At 32.6% G+C, this 26444-nt stretch overlaps 1 protein-coding gene across 2 annotated transcripts; it reads left to right on the forward strand.

Annotated features, from left to right (window-relative positions):
- Window positions 1-546: 546 nt before the first annotated feature.
- Window positions 547-25791, forward strand: ITP (ion transport peptide). 2 transcript variants are annotated; one of them, XM_070635454.1, is made up of 5 exons: window positions 547-1428; window positions 9412-9705; window positions 16566-16692; window positions 17819-17912; window positions 23713-25791. In XM_070635454.1, the coding sequence occupies exons 2-5, from the start codon at window positions 9685-9687 to the stop codon at window positions 23822-23824; spliced, it is 354 nt and encodes a 117-aa protein (XP_070491555.1). In that variant the 5' UTR covers window positions 547-1428; window positions 9412-9684; the 3' UTR covers window positions 23825-25791. The 2 variants fall into 2 exon arrangements, 1 of the variants encoding a protein (XP_070491555.1); XR_011544071.1 differs by lacking the exons at window positions 547-1428; window positions 9412-9705; window positions 16566-16692; window positions 17819-17912 and adding an exon at window positions 21272-22612.
- Window positions 25792-26444: the final 653 nt, after the last annotated feature.

The following is a 26444-nucleotide window of genomic DNA, read 5'->3' on the forward strand; positions in this document are numbered from 1 at the left end:
AACGCCGACCGGTCTTATCATTATGCAAATATTTAAAATAAAATTCCTGTACGAACATTTGCAACTGAGACAGATCACGTAATAGCGTCTCATTAAGGTTCTAATTATAGACAATTTCAATTTTAAGTTCAGAAGGAACTTCTTATCACTAACTAGAGTATTTTTATGAATGAAATTTTGCGACGATTATGCAATCGTGTGGTTAACGTATTTTTGATATTTGAAATTTTATCAAATTTTAATTTGAATTTTTAAAAGCCGTTGGGAGAGTTGAGCAATGTTATGGAATTCTAGAAGTTGAAATTTGGGAAAAATTGTGATTATTTTTGGAATTTTGGATCAAAGTAGGTTGGAAAATTTTAAATTTGAATTTTTAACGGCAAAAACATTGATTAATGGTCAAATAGTTGTAAATATTGAGGAAGAAACAATTGAATGCTGCACAACAGCATAACGACACCAAAAAATTCAAATTCAGCCACAAAAATTACACCATAAAACATTGAATCAAAAACAATTTCGAGCATATAGCAGAAACAATCTGTAAGTGGCAGTCGTAAAAAACACAAGAACAGATAAAGATACTGTGCAAAATTAAAGTCTTTTTTTTTAAAAAAACTAATTTATTTATTTGCGTGCTTTAATTAAATTATTTATCGGTGCTTTGTCAAAGTGCAACATATAAAAAGTCGGCAATTTATAATTTTTAAAGTTAATTTTTTAATTATATTAACTTGTTGGTCTTTTTAAAAGCCATTTTATTTTATTAAGTTTATGTTATTTCGAGTCTCACGAGTTCGCAAAAAAGGCCCATATTGAGGAGGAAAAGAAGAAATTCTTCATAAATATAAAATAAAATAAAATATATATAAAAAAAGTGAAGGAATTTTTGTGTAGCATATGATGTTCATATAAAGATAATAATTTTTTTAAAATATCTAATGAAATTATATGATATAAATAATTGCGGCAATTGTGTGAGAACCGTGATTAAAACAAGAAAATCTATCAAAATTGTGACGAGCATAAAAGAATTTATATATAGAAAGAAGAAAAAAAATCGCGGGCGCGAGAAAATCCCGGAAACATCATTGAGTCAGGCACAATAAGACAGACACGTCCCAGTCCAGCAAGTTCATTTCACCTGATTTTTTTTTAATCATCACACAAGACCTGAATCTATTCATGCAATCACTGCACATGAGACAAATTCAAATTCATTTTAAAAACGTCGATAAAAAGAGTTAAAAGAGTCAGACACGAGAACAATTAAAGTTTGAAGAAATTCTCTTTTTTTTGTACGGGCAACAAATTAATTGTCAAAAAAAAAAGGAAGGAAGACAAAATAACAACAGAAAATAAAACATCAAATAATCACACACGACATTAACCACAAATTTTATTTTCATTTTGTTGTCTGAATAATTTGTAAGTATATCAATTAAGTCTGTGAGGATACAATATTATATTGTAAAATAGCATGTATATTTATAACATTTAATATACAATACACTCATGTACAGCTTTTAAAAAGACAGAAAAAAAAAATATATATAATATGAGCAAGCAAGTCTCACAGAGTCACACAGGCAGATTCATGAATAAAATATCTGTTTTCGTGATTAAAAAGAAAAGAAGAAAATGAACGGCAAAATAAAAAAAAATATTCAGTTTTGCGCCCAGACTTAATGTCACCCATAAGAAAAACAAGTTTATTATATGTACGGTCTGATTTATTCGCACGATTAATGCCTCAATTGCTATTTGTCATTGTATATGAGAGTGAATCGAACCGACAACCGAGTGATTTCTTTCTTTTTTTTTATATATTTCAATTCCAAAATATACAGTCACTCTCTCATTCGCTCCCACATTTTGAAGGCACGACTTTTAATAATAAACAAAATCATGTATATATATAAGTTCATAGTCGGCTGATTATGTGAAATATAGATCAGTTGTTGACGTATTTTACAGTATTTTACATTTACACGCAGCACTTACTAGTATCAGTTATTATTATTACTTCTCTCACTCTCTTTTGCGAATGTTAATTAAAAAAAATGCTGCTGTTGCTGCTTGAAGGCAATGAGACACATATATATCATATCTATACACACTTTATAAAAAAAAATCTAACGCAATCCTCATGATAAATTGCACAATATGACGCGTTTCGGTACAGATATACTTAGTGCCTTTATGCTACTCTTGGTGTGTGCAATATTCCGTCATGACATTCTTGATTCAATAGACTCGTATTTCACACTTATGGCTGTTTTTTAATAAAAAAACATATTTTTAGTATCATTCTCACATTATTTTTGTCATTGCTTGCACTTGAATCCTAACTTTGTCAGATGTGTATTTTGATCATCAGTTGATTCTTAAGCTATGGTTTGTGGGGGACACGCATGTGTTTTTGGACAGGGGTGTGTCATGTGGAGGTTCATGCTTTAAGTAAAGTCTCTCAAAGTCCTGATTTCGGACAAATCTCGAGTCGTGGACTTCTGCATCAGAAAACCTTAACTTTGAGACATGCTAAATTAGACTGAATGATGTGGCACTTAACAGACAATGAGCGTACGCATCTAAATGATGCTTTCTATTGAGTATGTATACTCAAATCAAACTAATTGAGTATGCTCCATTTTGTAAGCATATTTATGTCCATATTTCTTTGGGATCAAATTCACTACATAGTAGATTTTAGTGTTTTCGAAGTTAATTCATTGAATTGTAGGTTTGGAACCTTACAACTTCTAAGGTTCTATAAAAGGACATTTCTTCACAACTATAGTTCAAGTGGGATTCAAACCTTCGCCCTTTCGATTATTTACATATCAAGTGCTCTTACCCCCTGAGCTGACGAGGGTTGTTGGTTAGCGTGGCAAAAAACAGACTTAAACCTTCTTTTCTTATTCGTTAGTCATTGCATAACTCTTATCCTTGTACTGAACTAAGATGGAAACTTATAATCGCGGAAAAAGTCGTCTTGAGAAGATATGTCTTCAATTACAAAGCCACATGTTTAATATCACGTACATGTCTTTTAATTATTCAAACTTTCTTGCTTACTTTTTTGTCATACAGCAAGGCATCTCGAGACCAAGACTAAGATTTCCCGGTTCAGGTCACGAGATTTCAGAAAATTCTCTTTGTGGTCTTAGTCTTGGTTTCGTCTCGAATATTCATCCATATCGATACTTCGGGAAACCCAACAATAAAGATCAATTGAAATCCATTTAATCCGACCTTAAACTGCTAGTCTGCGCATCTTATACATAGGCTTGCATAATCTCCCTTAGATACTAACTAAAATTGACTCTATAGCTGTCTTTGCCTTTCCAATCACCAATACAAAGTGCAATATCAATTATAACTTCTTAGAATCCAACCTCAATGCCAATTATGTGCGTCATATTCCGAACACTTTGAGATCAATTGACATAGCTGACAATTCTTATGAAATTCAAGATTACTTCAACTTTTAATCATGCGACTATCCAAACACTCGATATTAATGTCATTTTGGGAATTTCGCGAACTCAATTGACGTCTTCAAGTCACAAATATACTTAAATTTCTATTTTTTGCATCAAACTCGATGTCGATTGTAGTCGAATCTAAAATAACTTTCTGATTGCATTTAGGTAGGTCATATGTCACCAAAAAAAAATCTGGGTGTATAATCATTCCGACTAGATTAACAAAGTCGGCATTTTTTGAGATGTCTCAAAAGAAATCGGGAAACAAGATGCTCCACATGACAGATTAAATTGGTAATTATTTATAAAAAAATAAATTAGAATGATCGCTGATCGTCTGATTTGTTTTGTCCTTGATATGATATTTTGAGGGAGTATATACAATGTGTCACGTTCAGACATTGTTGCTATAAATGAGATTATTTAGAAGCTGTTTATGATGCGTAGAATATTTAAATGTTATCTTTGACTGATTTATGAATGAGTTAATGGATTGATAACTTATTATAATCAGCTATGAATGGAATTTTTTTAAATCATTTTTGAATCAGTTGTAGACGAAATGTACTCAATGAATAGACTAGTGTTGTCCAAACTGTGACAACACTGAGCTTAATAATTTGTAGTAAGACTGGATTCCGATCGGGATATACTGAAATGTTGACAGTATTCTTAGAGTTACATGGTTACATGGTCACATGGTCACATGGTCACATGGTCACATGGTTACATGGTCACATGGTCATATGCTTTCTCCAAATCCCGCTTCCGATAAAATTTCGGGATCCCAGGATATCCCGATCCCGATCCCGATTAAAAGAAAGCATACATGGTCACATGGTCATATGGTCACATGGTCACATGGTAAAAATACCAAATTTGCCAATTGGCTACCACCAGGGTTGCCCTTTTAGTTCTAAGTATAATTCTAAATATCCCTTGATACTACCCCTATCTCTGGCTACCGCTTGCCAATTTAGACGCAGCTATATGCCCAAATTCAGTATTCTAATTCTCATCTAACTCTAATTATGGACAATTACATGCAGTACATGATTCTATGAATTATTAATATTTAAATTAATTATTAGGAAATTGACACAAAACGCTGATTAATTATTAATTTCTTGGATTAGGAATTCCCCTAATGACAAAATTCATCATAATGTATTACATTCGAATTTCATTTCCTTAATAGAATGCTGGTCGAATGCAAATGTATTACATAGATTGTTATAGGGCAACAAATGAATATGTGGGAAAAAATATTAAGTAATTTTAATTGATTGAAAATGACTAAGTGGCATATTCAAATTTCTAAGAAACAGCTTTGGATGTAAGAACTGGTTTACGTCCGCATTCAATTTTCTAAGGAACAGCTTTAGGAAAATGAGCTTGTTTACGTCAATATTGACATAAAATGATTTGCTCGTGGCAGTTGATGATGATTATTAGTTTCTATTGATCCCTCACTATCGAGTGGACAAAAGACCGTTAGAACTAGTCATCTTCTAGACATTAACTTGCCTTTAATTAATCATTACGTCCTTTTGTCCATTCCTGACTGTGAATCGTAAGGCGTTAATAAAGCGATTAAACAAGTTTCTGTTCCTGGCCAAAAGAGCTACTTCTGCTAGCTTTTTGTGTAGTTCGCAGCAATTGATGAAAAAAGCCTATACTTACTCAGATCATTGAGATCCAGAGTTGTGAGGGGACAATTCGCAGCCAAGAATTTTTTAACGAATAACAAGCGACAGATCTGCAGTTTATATTGAGGAATCAGAATCACATTTTAGATGACATTACTTCTAGTAGTCTACAAAAGAAGGCAATATGCCTCATTTTCACTCCATATGATTCGAAAAAGGACAAATGAAAAGTTTCTCCTGCCGAGTCTCGAACTTATGACCAAAGGGTTGGTATTGCAATCAATTTGTACCGAATTACTAAACCATTCCGAGACCGAGTCACTTCATTTCACTATGGCAGTTGACGAATTGACTTTAAAGCTAAGATTTGGTTCAGATGTTGCTTTATTCGATTGAGTGGCAAGCTGAATACCGCGACTTGATTCTTATCTGTTGTTTCTGTTCCATAATTCACAAAGATCTAAATCTTATACTTGTCTTAGACTAATTTATCCCTAGTAAACAAAATCACGTAAGAGCTAGTCATTGACTCATTAAATCTGCCGAAATATCCATAAATCTTTATGCTGTTCAATGATTTCTCCGAAAAACCACAAAATAAAAAAAAACTTCCTAATTATCCACAAATCCACTTCATTATTTAAATCTCCGTCATTATTCCTCAATAAGAAGCCACAGCAGATCACTTAGCTAAAGCATTTCTTTTTCAAAATTGCCTTGAAACTATACGCTTAAAGTTTAATAATCGCTATCCCTCAAGACTTTTGAACTCAAATATCACTCAGATTATTCCCAAAGCTCATAAAATACAAAAATTTCGTGTACGTCATCATTTTATTGCCATTACTTACGTTTAATGCGTCCTAATTTTTTTTTTTTTTTTTTTGTACATGAAATAAATGATGATTTTCGTTCATTCTAAGTATTTTAAATTCCTCAAAATGTAAAATAAGAGGCAAACACATTTGCAAAAATACAGAAATGTACAGGCATTAAGAAGCAAAACAAATTAAAATTAAGTACAAAATTTCTTCAACAAAATTAGATTAAAAATGGTTTTTTTTTTTTGGAATGTTTGTGTTTAAATGAGAAATGTTTCCTTGCCATATTTTAGAGTTTTAAAATTTTCGTACACATTTGATGGCAATGTCTACAAATTAAATGGTTGTTGGGAAATGATGTCAGATACTTTATTTGAGGGGTCAATATAGGGATTGTGTTGATTTGAGGCTGTAAAAAAGGTTAGTGACTCCAAAACCCGCTACTAGTAACTTAGGAAGACACTAAGCTCGATTAGGAAGCCACACTGAATTTCTGTTTGCATTCTGTTACTTTCAATGTACTTATTGGGTTTGAAAATGATAGGATTTAAGCCTTATCACTCCTATCTTGATTGTGGAGCTGCTGCCCTTCTGGTAGAGTTATTTCGATAATCCAGTGTCGCCCCAATTTTTTTGCGTCTATCTTAAACTCTACCGAATTTGCACACGGCATGCGATTTATTGCATTTCTAAAAGAATCAAATTCACACTAGTATAGCGCAACACTCAGTCCGGTATACACTGACTGTTAACCTTTTCAAGCACATATCCTTTCATATAGATTAATCGACAGTTGTGCATTTATTAGTAACAAAGGATACCATGTGAAGATTTATACTTGACACTTGGTCAGCTTCGGAGTCAGACTTCGGCTTCCTCAATCCCCCAAACACTAAGTTCGGCCTGCTCTTATTCTTACCCGAATATCACAAATCGATTACTCGATCAAAAACCAGACCCCAGGCTGGATTGATTTAACTTGTTGCCGAATTTGATTTAAATCCGTCATGTTGGTTTGATGCGACACTGCCGAATTGTACCAGCCTAATGCGTGACTGTCGCATGGGACTAGCTTCGTGCATGACTGTCACATTGTCCCAGCCTCTTGCGTGACTGTTGCATGGTGAAAACTTCGTGCAAGTCTATCGCATAATGTAAGCCTAGTGCGTGACTGTCGCATGGTGCCAGCTTCATGCTAGTCTGTCGCATTGTACCAGCCACGTGCATGACTGTCGCATGATGCCAGCCTCGTACGTGACTGTCGTATGGTGCCAGTCTGATGCGTAACTGTCGCATGGTTCTAGCCTAGTGCGTGACTGTCGCATGTTGCAAGTCAAGAGTCAGAGTCACCTCGGGCTGGTGTCGAATTTTGGATCGATTGTGTGATTTGTGCTACTGTGTCAATCACAGCATATGACTTATGTCACTCGAGTAAACTGATTTTTATAGTAAATATTCCACATCACTTTCAAACGTCTCAATTCGCAATATTTATTTATTTTTGCATCGTCATCTTTAACTTGAGAAGTTTTCATTCAATTAAATATTTTTTTATAGTTTAAATTGAGAACAGAAAGATGCGCAAAATTACACTAATAAATGAGCATGTATTAATGTTTATTCGATTAGAGATCATCGATACTACTAAATTACCCATAACGATAGTCATAATAATAATTATTTGTAAATAAAAATGAGTTAATAATTGCGCCATAAATTAATCGAGGACATTTGTACTTGAAATGGCTTATTTTATTTTAATGTCTTCCACATTAAAGAAGATGACTTTAAAGGAAAAAGAGAAGAGAAATCATGAGTATGATTGACTAACATATGCTTAGTCTTATTTCATATATATCCAGGGATTTCCTGCGAATGCTCACGTTTTCAATTTTTTTATCTCTTTTTTTTTTTTGTAGCTCTCATGCCATTTCGCAAATCGCGTACGCTTTTGGTGTCTTTGAAATAGTTCCACGAAAAAAAATTCAGTCAGTTCAGCCTTAAAATAAATTTTTATGCATTCCGCGTGTAGTAACGATAGTTTTATGAACCATGAATATCCATTCTCATCTCGATTTATCATATGGGCGGCTTTAGATGTTCACATGCTAGGACTATAACAAAAAATACATTCTGACAATTCCTTCTCGATTTGAAATTGAAATAACAAATTTATGATGTGAATGAAAAACAGATTAGACTATGGGAACTCTTCTATTTTTTTTTGCGATCGGTATGCATAATTTTTAGAAACTGGATGTACGGGAGATAAAAATATACAATATATAAAGCACATGGAGAATATTGGTCAGATATAGAAAATTGCAATATTTTGTTGTAGACACTCATGCTCTAAAGGAAGATATATTGATATGTTCATATTTATGAGGTACAGAGTTTGAGGGTATATGGAACTGTGCTGGTGAATTGAGATTCTATTATTCTTGACTATCCAGAATCTAGTATTCATGACTATATGGATTCTAGCCTGGAGTATAGTATTATTCGACTATACTGAATCTAGTGTACTCGACTGCACTGAATCTAGTATACTAGACCATACTAAATAAAGTATACTCTAGTATACTGAAACTAGTATACACTAGTATACTGAATCTAGCATACTCGTCTATTCTGAATCTAGTATACTCAAACATACAGAATCTAGTATACTCTAGTATACTAAATCAAGTATACTCTAGTATACTAAATGGAGTATACTCTAGTATACTAAATCGAGTATACTCAAGTTTACTAAATCTAATACACTTTAGTATGGTACATTGAGTGTTCTCTAGAAAACTTAATCAAGCATACTCTAGTATACTATATCTAGTACACTCTAGTATACATAATCAAGCATACTCTAGTATACTATATCTGGTACACTCTAGTATACTCTGGCTGCATTTAGTATACTCTAGAACACTGAAACTAGTATTCACTATTATACTGAATCTAGTACGCTTGACTGTACTGAATCTAGTATACTCGACTTTACTGAATATTGTATCCTGTAGTATACTATAGTGTCCTGAATCTAGTATGCTCGATTATTTTGAATCTACTAAACTCGACTTGTCTATGAATGTAGTATAATCGACCATATTGAGTCTAGTATACTCAACTATATTCATGCTCTGAAGTTGCCTTCCCTCCTGATGGATGTCTATAAACTTTTTATATCTAAACACATGTGTGACATAGACGACAACTGGATTTCAAATTTATTTCCCTTTTTTTTCTTTATTTAACGGCTGCGGTTGCGCATGTTAATTAATTAGTTTTTTTTTTCTATACATTTAATAAATACTTCAATGCAGTAACATATTAATTAATTAACACAGCTTGCTACTTTCACACTTCTTGATATAACTTACTAAAATTAATAATCATAAAAAATTATTAATTTTTTTTCTCTTCTCTCTTTCTCTTTTTTTTTGCCTATTACAGCTTCGATTAATAAAAATAAATCAAAAGGCATCCCCCTCACATAAGAGCGGGTTCCTCTCCATCCCGCTCTATATATTTAATGTCTATTGTGTCACACGAAACAGAAAAAAAAAAAGCTTAAAGATATTATCGCGACGCTGTATCGTACATTATTTATTCACAATATAAAGCATAGCAGCTTGTATAACACATAAACTTTTATTTCCAAGAAAGAAAACGAGAAGAAAAACGTTTGAGTAATTTGTTAACAGAACATGTTGTTTTCTTATTGGAATGAGCTTTTCGAGGACAATTGTAAGTCTCAACTTCAAGTTAATTAGTTTGTTTAGTGGTGGGTAACATGTGTGGTGCGACACATGACACATGACACTGAAAGTGACCAAAAATGTCATGAACCGTATGTCATGAGCGATTTCGGTCGTGACTGGTGTGCCGCGACACAAAAAATGTGTGTCATGACACACGTCACATGACACCGAGTGTCACTAAAAATACCATGAACTACATGTTGTATGCGATTTTGGTTGTAACTTACGATCAATGTGTGTCGTAACACAAATGTTGCGTTAGTTAGTTCAATGTTGGGCAACATGTGTGGTGCGACACATGTCACATGTCACTGAGTGTCACCAAAAATGCCATGAATCGTATGTCATGAGCGATGTAAAATGCAACTTAGTTAGTTCAATGTTGGACAACTTATGTGACGCGACACACGTCACACGACAAACGTCACACGATTTCACGTGTCAACAAAAAAGTGCCATGAACCATATGTCGTGTGCGACAGTGGCTTAAGACAGACAACATGTGTCGCGACACAGAAAAATGTTGTCCACCACTGTAATAGTTAGATGTAAAATGCATCTTAGTTTATTTATTTAACCAATTATATATGTGCTACAGTCGTGCACCGCACACACACTTTTAGTTGACACATTAATTAAGAAATCAAATTAATTATGACAATTTTTACTGTCATTTTTAAAGTCGCAATTTTATAGCATAAACATGCATGGGAACTTTTTTGTCCACATAGGATGGACTTGGATATTGATTGATATTGTAGAAATTTATTATAGAAAGTTGATTGAATGATCTTTTTTTTATCAATTTAACTATTTAGTTTTATGAAAAATTTAATTAACAATTTCACTCAATCATGTTTTTTTTTATGGACGGGGAAATGATATGCACAATCATACATCGTATGTATGACGTTTTGGCATGAGTACTGTATTGTAAATGACTGGAAATTTTCCACTCTCCCACATCCACCATGAAGGACTTTTTGAAAGTCAAAAGTATTTGGTTCCAAAGTTCATGATGACTCTTTTATATTTTGTTGTTGTTGTTGCTGTAGTCATGGACATCCTCTTGAAATAATTTACGGTAATTATCCGGGACTATCGAGGTTGAGTTGAGGTAGTTTACGAGACAATTTATGTTAATAGTCATTGGACATGTGAATTTTGTGTCGGACATATGTTATCTTCTTTGCTAGACGCATGTAACATGTCCAAAAGTCATCTTACTGGATTCCCTAATATCAATTTTTTTGAAATATATCATATTAAAGTTCAAGTTAATCTCCAAGGACTCGGCTGTAAAACGACCTCAAATGCCATCATATTAATAAAAAAATGTGTAGGATGTGTATTTGTTTGGAATGGGATTTTTGGGGGAACGTCTTCAAAAATTATTTTATTACTTTTCAAGGAAATAAGATCATACGTCAAGTATCATATATTGTTGACTTTAGCTTGATAAGGAGTCGGAGGTGAACAAAATTGCTGTTTACAGTTGTCAGGTTAGATCCATAGATAAGCTGCATGATCTTGTCGTCAAGACATTGTCACTGTTGACTGCTTGTTGGATGTCAAGCCATGGGCAATGTTCGAATCCTTGTCATGTTGACAACACTCTATATAATGATTGAGAGATTAGTTTCTAATGGGATTCGAACCCATGCACTATCAAAAGAATGATTCAGATTTCTGGTCTGTTGCCTATCCATTCGGCCACAGAGGCCTTACAATCGCACTAACAGATTCGCCTTTAATAAGTCATTCAAGCTAGCCATCCTTAAAACATAGCGTCCTTACAAAAGCAATCCATCCTCAGTTCCACTAATTACCATTTATCTTCACTTAACTCTTTCCTATATTCTCCAAAGAAATGCGTTCCATGATCATGCACAGCTTGTCGAACGATTAAGCTTAATTCTTCTGAATCTCAATCCGATGTTTATTTGCTGAAAAAAACACCATCAGCAACAGCAGTTTCTCTCCATAATGGATATCTTATTCACTCACAAATCATTTACTTAAATTTCATAGAGTCATTTAGTGTCTGTAATCATGTGGGGGTAGTTTGGTGATGACGTCTGAGTTTGAGGTTGGGGTAAAAGGAAGGGGTGAGTGGGGTTTGAGGAATTTTGTGATTTATGGAAGTGTTGTTGTGTGTCGCGACACATTAGTGTGACACATGTTGTATGCCGCGATACATTAGTGTGACATATGCCGTGTGTCGCGATACATTATTGGGACGCATGCCATGTGACGCATGTTGTGCACCTTAGTGTGACGCATGTTGTGCACCTTAGTGTGACGCATGTTGTGTGTGGTTTTGTTTGTAGCTTACCACCTATGTGTGGCATGGCAAGTCTGTACAGCACAGTTCCACAACGCCACTTAAAGACGATCCCCATTGCTAATTAGCGTCTATAATGCTTTTGTCACATAGGCTCATTTCTAATAATTATTTTTTATGCATATTTATGATTCCCATAGCATGCACACTCAATTCTAATTGTAAATAAGTCTATAGACTTTATAAATCATTTAAATTGTTACTAATTGACAAGATTAAATGCATCTGTAATAATTGAATAGATTAGTGAGAATATTCGACGTAGGTATGTGAAAATTTCCCGATTTGTATGACGATTGTGATTCATGTCTTTAGAATGACAACACAAATATAATAATAATAACGTCAAATAAGATTCTGATATTAATTAAAACAGTTAACATTCGTAATCTCATGACCCGATCGACACAAGTGGCAATTTTCATGTAATCTGCAGCGTGGTTGTCGCTGTGATGTCACGTGGTCGCCACTTGAATGTCACATGGCCGCCACTTGGATGCAACGTAATCACCATTTGGATGCCAGAACGAAACTTGGATGCCACATGGTCGCCACTTGGATGTCACGTAGCCGCAATGTGGTTACAACGTGGCCGCCACGTAGCTATGACAAAAAACTTATGCTGATCGGATATTCGACCTGTTTCATGACTTTTCATTTTGATTTTATATTTTTCATGCCACCTGAGCTTTAACATGACACAATAACATTTTCATACACCACGATTTATGCATTGGATATGGATATTATGTTTGTGTGTATATTCATATGTGCATATTATTCAGATTTTTAAGAGATATGTGAATCGAAATGAAAGAGCAAACTTGTTAATTAATTCAACTATATCTGATCAAGTTTAATTGATGATGATTCCTTTGCGAATATTACCTTTAACACATTTATACGTCTCAACGACGTTGCTGTGGATGCAGAAAATATATATTTTCTCTTTTTTTTATTATATCTTCTTCTTTATTTCATCTTTCATCTCATATGTGCAAAAAAAAACTGATTATGCAATATAATTTATTTACACATATACAAATGTACAACAACAAAAATATAATAATAAAATGTTCATATATAGTTGATATAAGATATACAGGGAATGATGAGAAGATAAATGGAAGGCAGAATTCGAGGAAGAGCAGAACATTTATATAAAAAAAAGTCTCAATTTACTCCTGAATGAAATGTATAAAAAAGAAATGAAGCCGCGCTTGAATTAATTTTCGTAGAAGAGAGTTCGTGAAAAATGTAGAAATTGATTTCATTTGCTCTGCATAGCTCGCAGAACACTTTGAATAATGAAACAGATGCAGGGAGAACATTCGTTTTGTTTGAATATAAAGGATGTTTTATTGTGTGGCTTTAAAGATTTACTTATGAAATTTAACTAAATTGTTGCAAAATTTGATTCAATTTAGCGAATTCAGTTCTGTGAATTCAGTTCTTAACAAAGAGTAATTCAGAAATGGTTTTGATTTAGACTCAATTCAGCAATTACCAATATTTTAATATAAAACTTTTAAAAATTCCCTAAATAATGTTGTATTTTCTGGTAAAATTTAACGGAAATTTTTCAAATTTTGACTCAATTCAGCGAGCTGAGCTCATAACAAAAATTCAAATTTTAAAAAATCGTTAAAAAGTTCAGAAATGCGTTTTATTTTGATTTAATTCAGCAAATTCAGCGCTTAAAAACATTTGAATATCAGAAAACCGTTAAAAATTAATTTTCAACAAAATTTTGTTCTACAATTTAACGAAAATTTTTGAAATTCTGACACAATTCAGCAATTTTAGCGCTGTTCCAACATTCAAATGTCAAAAACCCGTTAGAAATTCCAAAATAATTTAAAGCATTTTTTTCGTGTTTTCAATTGTGCTTCAATTCAGCCAGTTCAGTTCTTTTCGTTTTTACTTTAAACTCAATTAAGCGAGTTCAGCATTTAATTCAAATTTTAAAAAACCGTTATGTTTTTGATTTCGACTCTATTCAGCAAGTTCGGCGTCAATTCAAATATAAAAAGTCTTTAATAATTTCTGAATTCAGTCAATATTTGATTAAATTCAGCAAATTCAGCTTTCCCAAAAAATTCAAATTTCAAAAAACCGTTAACAACCTAAACTCATTTCAAAAAGCTTTCCAACAACAATCCAAAGGTTAATGACTTACTTGACTGATATTGATTCATTCCTTATCAACAATAAATGTTCATTGAATAAGCATTGTTGTTATTGTATTCCTAGAAAACACACAGAATCGTGCATGTTTGTAAATATTTTAATGAAAATATTGAACCCGCTAATTGAATTATCGCATCCTAGGTCTCAATTACCACATCATCATGATATAATATGTCAAAAAGTTAAAAATAATCTTTCATCAAAACTACACATATACAATTTTGCATGCATGTCTATAGTTATACATGATTTTATTAGTTTTCTAGTGAATATGAAAATATATAAAGTTTTAGACATGTTAATAATGATGACGTTCAACGAAAAAAAGTGTTGAATCATGCATGACTTGATTTTAATACACGAAAGATCTACAAACATGTCTAAAAAAAGAGCCCCGGCACAACAAGCGGCTTTGATTGATTGCTAATTTATGAATTTGTTGAGAGTTATTTTAGAGGCATTTCTCGGATTTGTGGAGTGAGTCATGAGCCTTAAAATATAATATATATATATATTGTGTATATATAGAAATAGTTTGAGGCATGGGTGTCTAAAATTGGAAATTTTTTGATGCTAATTGAATTAAGGTGAATTCATCTCTTCCTACCATCCCAATTTGGTGTGCGTATACAAATAGGGTATAATTAATTTTGGGATGCGTTCATAAATGGCGTCTGATGAGGCAGATTCTAGCTAAGATTTGGCATTTAGTCTATTATTCAGCTATTAACAAAATTCAAACCTTAAGAAACCGTTTAAATTTAAAAAAAAAAAGTTTAAATTTTGACTTAATTCAGTAAGTTCAGCTCGTAAATTCTAATTTTAAGAAACCGTTAAAAAAGTTTTGATTTTGACTTAATTCAGCTAATTCAGCTTCTAACAAAATTTAAATTTTTAGAAACCGGTAAAAATTTAAAGTTTAGAAATGGTTTTGATTTTGACTCAATTCAGCTCATTCAGCGCTTACAACTATTCAAATTTTGGGAAACCGTTAAAAATCTACGTATAATTCAGCGAATTCAGCGCTTAAAACTATTCAAATATCAAAAAACCGTTAAAAATTCAAAGATCATAAATAATTTTAATTTTGACTTAATTCAGCAAGTTCAGCTGGAAACAAAGTTAAAATTTTAGGAAACCGTTAATAATTTCTCGTAAAATTTGACTGAAATGTTCAAAAAAGTTCAAATTGGGTGATTCTCTGGATAAGTCAAATTCGTCTAATTCGTGTCTCAAAAACTACAAAATTTGCTTCATAAAAAAACATTACTTTAGCTTATTAAACGAATTAACTAACTGTTAATTTCGTTCTAATATTAATTATTATATCTAAATCTGTCTTTATTTTGTATTGTTAGTCTATAACTCCTGCAAAAACATAAAATCAAAAAACGAATTTTCTCACGGATTAGGAAAAAAGTTTCTCGGAATCACTAAAATTTTAATTTTTCTCTTTAATTAAGGATTTTTGCAGCGTTTAAAGAGCAACAAATGGTAGTTTTAAGTGTAATACACTCGAAATATCAACTCAACCATAGTGACAAGTAGAATAAAGTGCATAAAATTCATGTTGAAAGTCGGAATTTGATATTTTGATTCCGAGAAACCGGCATAAAAATTAAAATATTTAATTAAATAAAGCATGACGGTAAAAAGTAATTGTACAGAAATAAAGATCTGCACAAATCCCGTAAGTGTATATAAAGAATGGAGCTATAAAATTACCAGATTATTAGAAAAATTAATTCAAAGTCGAAAATTTTGAAAAAATTTATCCAAAGAAACACCCAATTTTGAACTTCAATTCTTTTGCGAAAAAATTCAAAATTTAACGGTTTTTCTGGAGATTTCTTTAAAATAATTCAAATTTAACGTTTATGAAGAAAGAGAACTCAACAAGTCTGACGTTATTTACGTACGCACCCCCAATCATAAATTTTAATAAAATTTAAATTTTTTGTTCGCATGAAAAATCATTTTAATGAGGTATAAATTTAATAGAAAATCATTACATTTGATGATTGGCCTGCGAATATCAATTAAGTTAGTTAGATAGTTCAAAATGAGCATTGCCTTATTAACGACTAAACTGTCACATAAAAGCCCCCGTACATTTTGTGTGTGTAGATGATTTCATATTTTTCGCTAGTATAATAATTACCCTCCCTGCTACTAATTAAATCCTATTTATGGATTAAACAATTTCCCGTTAATAATATGAATAATTTTCCCCACATCACACATACTTACTCTATCTTCTCTATTCTCTTTCTCTATTTTTTTATGTTTATTTCTCTTCATGTTCATTGCAGATGTTTCTTTGCAAAATACTATATTTATCGGCACTTTTACTGATTTTAGTGCCACTGATTATTTCGTTACCATATCAACATCATGATGTGCAGAAACGAAGTTCCTTTTTCGACATCGACTGCAAAGGTAAAATTTAATAGAACAATATAAATTAAGAATTCTATAGAGTCAGTGGTGGGCAACCTGTGTGGCGTGGTACACCTTGGTGATATACGTCAATCAAAGCTGAATACGGCATGCGGCTTTTGACACATTAGTTCGCACTAGGCACACCAAGCACACTAGTGCTGAACAGGCACACCAGGCATACTAGTCCACACCAGGCACAAAAGTCCACACCAGGCACAAAAGTCTACACCAGGCACAATAGTCCACACCAGGCGCAATAGTCCACACCAGGCATACTAGTCCACACCAGACACACTAGTCCACATCAGGCACACTAGTCCACACCAGGCATACTAGTCCACACCAGGCACACTAGTCCACACCAGGCATACTAGTCCACACCAGGCACAAAAGTCCACACCAGGCACAAAAGTCTACACCAGGCACAATAGTCCACACCAGGCGCAATAGTCCACACCAGGCATACTAGTCCACACCAGACACACTAGTCCACACCAGGCACACTAATACACACCAGGTACACTAGGCACACTAGTGCACATCAGGCACAATGATGCACTAATGCACACCAGGCATCACTAGACACACCAGGTGTGCCACACCGCACAACTTGCCCACCACTGATTCTATAAACATACACAAGCATTTATGAATAGACGTACGATAGCATCGATAGAATGGAAGCTTAAAAGAGCTCATAAATTTCATTGCTGCTTTCGACATCATTTAATTGTAATATGCACAAAAAGCTTTACATATCAAATGCATAAACAATTTCCTCATAATTAAATGAAAATTCTAATTATTATTATTATTACACAATACCCACATTTTTGAGGATTTATTAAAGATTAACGAACCTTAAAAATTTGAAAAATAATAATTCAGCAAATACGCTGAATTGAATTTTTCATAGTTGAACACCCTTGAAATTACTTCCAAAAGTTTATCTTCGATAATTTACTCTTGTGTACAGCAATCTTTAAGGATAGATAAAGTTTTACAGTCTTAAATCACTTTTAAACCTTATTCAAGCAACAATTATCATTGTGTAATAGTAATAATATCCAAAAAAATCCTTAATAATATCCTTAATCTTAATTTATTGTTTATTATTTTTTAGGTGTATTTAACAAATCCATATTTTTTCGATTGGATCGAATATGTGAGGACTGCTACAGTCTGTTTCGAGAAGTTGAGTTGCATGCGCTTTGTAAGTGAGTATCATATCTTATTTTTCCTATTATAATTTATTATTCCAACCTGAATATTTAAAATGACAGCCAATAATTCCTGAAAAAATCTTTATCATGAGAAGTGAATCAATCGAAAATGAAGGAGATATAATACATATTTTATTGAATTTACGATTGGAATAACGAGTTAAAGAGAAGGAAGGAGGTAAAGTTCCTTACCTTATTCTTTTTTACCTTCTGCGTTTACTACTTACAAACTGATGGGATCAGTTGTAATTTGCATTTTGGGGAATCCCATTCAACATACATAAGTCAGGCAAGCAAGGTACCCTTTTACCTTTGCCTTTTGTGCGTGTCCCAATCAGGCTTCAACTTTATTTTAATTTCTTGTCGAATGATATCTTGAAATCTTTCACTTTTTTAGTGCTATTTCCTGGAGGATGAAGGTGCTGTTGTCTGAACTGTTTGTCTGTCTGTCTGGATATCGGTTGGTTGCTGTTCTGTGTTCAAGCTTATTTGATGAGGATCCAGATCGGCGCATATTGAAATGTTGCAACTATAGCGTCGATGCGGCAGTGTACTTAGAACTAGCTGGAAAATTTAGTTGTGTCCGCAAAGTGGCTGCCATTTGGTTCTAATCATACTTCCACGACGAGGTGTAGTGATAGCAACAATTCAATGTGTACCGATCGAGGATTTGCCTATATGACCTGGAAAGCACATGGCGTAGACATGCAATTGAAGCATGGACTAAAAACCTGAGCGACATAAAAGTGAAAGGCTTCGATATGGCATCCTTTAAGATACATTCATAAACACCTATTGACGGCCATATGGCTTTCAAATGTAGACGGCTTCCATTTAGTGTTAATAACTGTTTCCATGACGTAGCCTTAAAGGATTCAAAACAGAGTCCTTCTCATTTGTGTTGCTCGGGACAAGCTCAGAGGAGGTTGACGAGTCTGAATCGTTTCTGACATTCTTACTTATCAAATCCTTCAAAACTGTTAATTCTCAAATTCAAAACCTCATCACAATCTTCAATCCAGCACGAACCCCAAAAAATGCGCTCCCATCCCATCAGTACAACTACATCCTTAATAGTTTGACTTGACTCTTTTTTATTCATCGTCTTTTTTTTTTTGAAAAAGGTCGATTGTTGGATCGTTGACCCATGAAATTTGTTATTTTTATGCTAACCTTCGAACGGATTGAAGTTTTTTTTTCATTCTTCTTACCATTACGTGTAGTAAAGACTTGCTCTAAAGGTTTTGGAGCACAAAACAGGATTATTTCTTTCATCGTAATAATCAAAATAATTCTCATTTTCTTAACATCAATAACATGCACAATTCGATAATTTTTTGTGATAAGGAATGGAAATGAAATTGAGTTCTCATTGACATTCTATTGATGAGGCGAGATTTGCAATACCGAGCGACACAAATGAGGAAGGGTTCGCCAGGGAACTTTTAAGGCTCTGCTTAATCACTTTGATGGATACCAAATGGATGCCGCCTCGATGTGGAGGCCTAATGGCGTCCATATGGCTGCCATATGAAGACCACGTCCATGAGGAGGTTAAATAGCGTCCATAAGGGTGCCATACAGAGGTCACCTCCATTTTCGGGCCAAATGGTGTCCATATGACTGCCATATGGAGGTCGATTCGCCGTAGAGGTCAAATGGCGTCCATGTGGAGGCCGCCTACATGCCGACCATATGGCTGCCATACAGAGTTTTCCTACATGTGGAGGTCAAATGGCGTCCAAACAGTTGCCAAACGGAGGTGATTTCCTTGTGGGATTCATATAGCGTCCATATGGATGCCTTTCGGAGGTAACGTCCAATTGGTATCAACAAAAGTGGTTCAACAGAGCCTTAAGATCTCCATGGCTGACCCTTCTTCAATTTGTGTCGCTCGGGATCCATTCAACAGTAAAAAAAGCTTCTTTTTTCCATCATCAAATAAAACTTTATTTGAATTCATTTAAAGTCATTCTTTTAGCTTCCTTTTTTACCCTACACATATATACATTTTTATATCATTCATGCTGTATGCCTAGTTCGTATACAATATGCAACAACAACAACCCCCCTTTTATTTTCATTATTCATTTTGAGTCAATATTTTTTGATGGCTACACACAATGAGTGGAATTGAAAGCGCCAAAAAAAGTTCCCTTATTATTTGCATACTTTACAATATATTTTCGCCATCATCTGATCGATGCCAGTTCTGTCTCTTTTTTATGTATGTTATTTTATGGACCTTCCCATCTCTGCGTCATATCTACTTTATTGCAATTTTATGGAATGCAAATTGTCTTGGTAAAGACAGTTGTTTTTTTCTGTGGCTACTGATGTAAATAATGGTATGCTTTATGCCAGCTATTGTTGACTCAGAATCAGAATGGTCAATTAAAGGAAAATGCTGGTTCGAAAATTTTAAAGCTTTTGAAATTTTTGAAAACGGTCAAAATTTTGAAATTCGTTCATTCAAAAACTTGAAAATCGTTAATTTTGAATTTTTGAAATTCTTTTATTCAAATTTTTGAAACCCGTTAATTTTGAATTTTTGAAATTCATTCATTCAAATTTTTGAAAACTGTTAATATTTGAAATTTATTTTAAATTTTTGAAAACTGTCAAATTTTGAAAATTCATTCAAATTTTTGAAAACTGTTGAAATTTGAAAATTAATTCAAATTTTTGAAAACCGTTAAAATTTTGAAATTCATTCAAATTTTTGAAAACTGTCAAAGTTTTGAAAATTTATTCAAATTGTAGTAAACGGTTAAAATTTGAAACTTCATTCAAATTTTTGAAAATCGTTAAAATTTTGGCATTTGATCCTTCAAAATTTTGACAACCGTTATTATTTTGAAATTTAAATTTTCAAAAACCGTTATTTCTCAAATCTTCAAAAACTTCCATAAAATAGACAAATTAAATATTAAACAGCAACAGTGCGCCACTCATGAAAATGGAAGTTCCCTGACACGTTTCTCGTTCATGTAATTTATTCCATTTTCACACGATAAATTAAAATAATAAAAAGTTGCAATATTTTCATTTAATTTTTTGTTTTTTTTTTGTTCCCTTCGCTTTATTTACTTCTTGATTTATCGTCCAAAATACTTTGATTAATTAATGTATGTTGATGTTTATTTCCCATTTATTATTTAATTCATATTTTTTCTTGTTTTTTTTCTTATGTTTGCCAACCAACCTCATTTATACAGGAAACAATGTTTTACAACAGAATTTTTCAAAGGATGTCTGGAAGCATTGCAATTACACGATGAAGTAAATGTTATAAAAAGTTATATTAAGGTGGTGAATGGAGCGGATCCGCATTTAGGCAATTAAAAGACTATTTGACATGTCGTATGATGAGCATAAAATAATAAATGGATGTCTAATTGAGTATGTTGAGCATCATATAACATTATCAAATCTTTTTTCAACCCCACCAACCTTCGAATGAAACTAAAAAAAAAAATGAATGTGGAGGAGGATGTGAGACAGTGAGGATGGAGGAGTAAAAAAAAAGCATACAAAATTCAATCCAAAGGATTTTAAAAATACATAACATATATATTTATATATAGATGAAGAAGTAGAAGAATGAATGAATATAGTATAATGGACATATTGGCACTTAGATTATAGGATGGATATACAGAAATCAAATATACATAACACATACATATCTGGAGATGCCCTCACAGATCAGATTAAGATTATAAAGTATAAGTTTATTTTATTTTTTTTGGAGAGAAATCTCTCGACTTGTGACCTAGTCTCAAAAAATGCAGCAGCTAGTAGATATATAGAAATACACAAAAAAGAAAAAAGGAAGCAAATTCGAATAAAAAAAAAGTGCATTATGGCCTACGAAAATGATGCTGGACATCAAGATATTAGTAATCAAATTACTGATATGTATGTTACATAGAACATGGAGAGTGAGAGAGTATGTATGATGATAAACAAAAGTTCCTGTGAATTTAATACATTACATAAAAGTGATAGAGATTGTATAGGATGTACCCAAACATCCATCAAACATCAATGGCGGAGGATATAACAAAACGCACATTTATTCATGTCCTCCTGACCTTAACACACACAGCAAGCTATAGCTGGATTGGGTGGCACATCCATTCCACCCCTGATCATCAGCAACATAATCAACATTGAATACTATCGCAATCAACCACCGACCCCGAAAAATGACAAGCTTCCTCTTTTTTTTATATTATTTTGGATAATGTTAGACATACATGCATGCATGTACAGCATCTAAAAATCATCAAGGAATGGAAATGAAATAATTTAGTTAATTAGTCGTCATTTTATGATGAATGATTCAGACGGTCATCTAGTAGCTGTATCAATATGCATGAGAAATAAGGAACAATGAAGCACCATGTGTGTGTATGTGTGTGAATCCAACAACAAAAAAAAATCAGTTTTTTTCAAGCAGGACAATGATGCAATGCTTCTCTTCTTCGCTATATTAAATAATTGTTTCATCGTGATAATAATTGTTAGATTTTTCGCCTTATTTACACGTTTTATTTTGAAAATCATAAATCATCATCATCATTATCATCATCATCATCATCGTCGTCGTCGTCATCAACAAAATTTGTAAAAAATGTTGGAGATATTTGAACAATGGATGAACTGTTGTAAATTATCTGAAAAAAATGGTACGAACAAGATTGAGTTTTTATAGCATGTAGAAGCAGTGGTGGACAAACTTTTTTGTGTCGCGGCACACCTTGACATCTTGGGTTAGCCTCGACCAAAACAGCACATGACATATGTACGACATACGACATATGTGTCGCATGACATTCGTGTCGCACGACATGCGTGTCGCACTAGTGTGTCGCGACACACAGGTTGCCCACCACTGATAGTAGATTTACACAAATGATATACACTAACATCCATACCTAGTTTGTAGACATAAAAAAAATTACTCCCGTCAACAACTAACACACTTCATTCGTACTAATTAGTAGCAAATGCACCTGATGTGAAAGTAATCAGTACTATAAGATTCCTTTTCACCATAACTACTTCTCAGGCACTGTTTTGCTTCCTCTAAATTATTTTTTGTTCAAATTGAATTTGATTACACTGTATTTGATTACAACCGAGCAGCACATGATGAAAAATTGTCGTTTTTAACGACTGTCGGAACTGATCTGTTCAGCTTTGAATGTTGCAAAGTAGCAATGACTGTTGAGTTGCAGTCCATATGACTCTATAGTGATTTCCAAACTTGTGTGCGCAACTGTTGCTGAAATGTCGGTGACACACGAAACTGTCGCGCCACACAGTTTGGACAACACTTATCTATCTTAACAATTTAGCAGTCATTAACACTTGGGAATGCATCATATCTGCAATATATTTGATAACCAACACTACATTGCCAAGTATACTGCCGACATGATCCCATAATGGCAACATTCAAAGCTGTCACTGATCAGGAGAAAAACATCATGTCACTGTGGTACAAGAGATGTGTCACAGAGACTTTACAACGCAACATCACTGCAATGTCACTGTGACACTTACTCCTATCATAATGACATGCAGTGATGTTGCGTTACAAAGTCTATGTGACATGTCACATTTAGCACAGTGACATGACGTTGCTCCAATGACTTGATTGTTCTGCTCGGGCATATAATTAACTTAGTTTCGTATTTCAATTAACTCCTAATTGCTCTTATGTGCTTTTCTAATTTTATCATTTTTTCCTTCTTCTTTTCTCATTAATTTTAAATATCTCTAGGCAGGATTGCTTTAGCAGTGATTATTTCTGGGGATGTGTTGAAGCTCTAAGACTCGAAGAAGAGTGGGAGAAGTTTGACAGAATGCGAGACTTACTTGGCAAAAAGAAGTAATGGTGAAGGCAAAAGCGATTAATTCAGCATAACCAACAACGATTGGAACGGACTCAATAATCTTCTTTTATGGAGGAAAAATTAAAATGTTAAATAATGGGACCAAAAACAAAAAAAAAAGTTTTATGTAGATATTAATGACATTTCAAAACTGAACAATGATTAATCACCGAAATATTAAAGGAAACAAAAATGAGCACTTAATATCAATGTAGAATAATTTCTCTTCCTTTCTTTGTTATATTTTTTATTAATTGTGTGGCTGAACAAAAAAATTATATAAAAAAAAATCATGAATGAGAAATTTTCTATGAGGCATGAGGGGTGTTCAGGAGCTTTTTTGAGGTTAGGGGGATGAAAACATAAAAATTTCAAAAATTTATGGCAATTGTTGAAATAACGGAAATTTTCAATTTAAATTTGCTGAATTCAGTACTTTTTAACAACTTAACAAAAATTTTTGACTTTAGTTCGCTGAATTGACTAAAGTTTTCAACTTAAATCTGCTGAATTGAGCCTTTTATTTTGCTGAATTCTGCATTTTTCACCGTATTAATGGTAATATCCATTTCGATTTGCTGTATTCAGCGCTTTTTCATCAAATTAATAGGAAATTTTGAATTTCACTCGCTGAATTCAGCTAATACTAGCTAAATTGGCGAAAAAATTTCAATTTGAATCAGCTGAATTTAGCACGTTTTGCTGAATTGACGAAAATGTTCAGTTAAAAACTGCTAATTTTTTCTGAATCAGTAACAATTATCAGAGATTAAAAATCGGAATTCAGCATAAAATTTTAAATTGATGACAGTTACGGGAAAAGAAACATCAAATCGGCTGAATTCAGCTGAAACGAGCTGAATTGTTTCAAATTTTAAGAGAAAATTGTCAGAATCCTCCTAACCCCACCTGAATACAATCTCAGCTGTAATAATGTAAATCGTGATAAAAGAGAGAAAAAAAAATAAAACTTTATATGCAGTTCATATTGTGTATATGAGGATGGATCGTTTAGCAAAATTATACACATAAATAATGTAAAACTTTGTTTTGCAATTTTGATGGCATTTTAATATTCTACAAATTTTTTTTTTACATTTTAGATGCATTTTTTACTATACACGTAGAATTTACAAAAAAAAATGACATTAAAATTGCATATATAAATGCCCAGTGAAGTTACTTATGTTGAAAAATTGTTTTGTTATGTTTCTGGTAGTCCAGAAACAAAAAAAAATCCCTTTTTCACTATGTACACATTTCTCATACAAAATGGAATAAAAAAAGGAACACATTGAATATTAATAATTTTTTAAGTGTCATTCATGAGAACAAAAGAGAAGAAATCTATTCAATTTATGAGCAGGAAAAATTTATACAAAAATAACAATTTTTTAAAAAAAAAATATTATATATATTATACTACTCCTATCGTTATTAAATATACTCGCATGCATACATATACACTATGTTATATAGGAACAAATAAAAAAAAATTATATTAATAATTTAAAGGAGAACTAAAAATGCAGAAAACAATCAAAAAGCATAAAAACGTGAAATATATTATGTGAGAGGATAAAAATCTTCAATATTATTGGACAAATCCACAGAGGAGATTTTAATAGGTTTCGGTTCATTAAACTTGAGGACGTTTTCAAATTTGATTTGTGGAAATCTTTCAAGTTTATTGATTTAAGGAATGAAACCTTAGTGTGAAGGATTGTTAACAGAAATTCGAAATTTTTCTGATTCAGCTTGTTTTGCTGAACTTGCTGAATTCAGTATGATTCGTTGAATTTGCTGAATTCAGTATAATTTGCTGAACTTGTTGAATTCAGTTTAATTGGCATAACTGGCTGATTTCAGCTTATTATGCTGAATTAATAGAATTTAGCTTGATTTGCATAATTTACTGAATTCAGCTTGTTTTTCTAAACTTGCTGAATTTAGTTAATTTTGTTGAATTTAGTCAATTTTGCTGAACTTATAGGATTCAGATTATTTCGCCAAATTTATCATATTTAGATGAATTGATTGTATTAAGATTGTTTTGTACAATTTACAAAATTCAGCATGTTTAAGTGAAGTGAATTTGTTGAATTCAATCAATTTTGCTAAACTTGCTGAATTTAGTTAAATTTACTGAATTCAGCTTACTTTAATGAATTCAGACTATTGCTGATTTGAGCTTGTTTTGCTGAATTTTTTTAATATTATTGTAATATGTGAATTTAGCTATTTTTCGAAAATTGTTAGACTAAATTTGATCAATTCTTCTTATTCTGAATTTTTTAAATTGAAAAAATTTGCAAGTTTTACTAAATTCAGTTCATTTTTCTAAATTGACTCATGTTGCTGAATTCAGCACATTATGCTGAACTTGTTCAATTCAGCATATATTGCTGTATCTGCTGAATTCAGCTCTACTAAAATTCAAATTGTAAAAATGTCCTGAATTTTGTAATTTACGATGAATTCAGCAAAATTTAAAAATGCTGAATTCAGCACAATTTTAGAATGTTAAATTCTAAATTAAAGACAATTAAAGAATGCTGAATTCAGAGGAATTAATAAAGTTTAATCTAAATTAACCACTAAATTGTCAAGAAAATATTGT

This window comes from Chironomus tepperi, unplaced genomic scaffold, assembly GCF_022539635.2.
Source record: "Chironomus tepperi strain 1889 unplaced genomic scaffold, CSIRO-AGI_Ctep_v1 contig_89, whole genome shotgun sequence".
Classification (NCBI taxonomy): Eukaryota; Metazoa; Arthropoda; class Insecta; order Diptera; family Chironomidae; genus Chironomus; species Chironomus tepperi.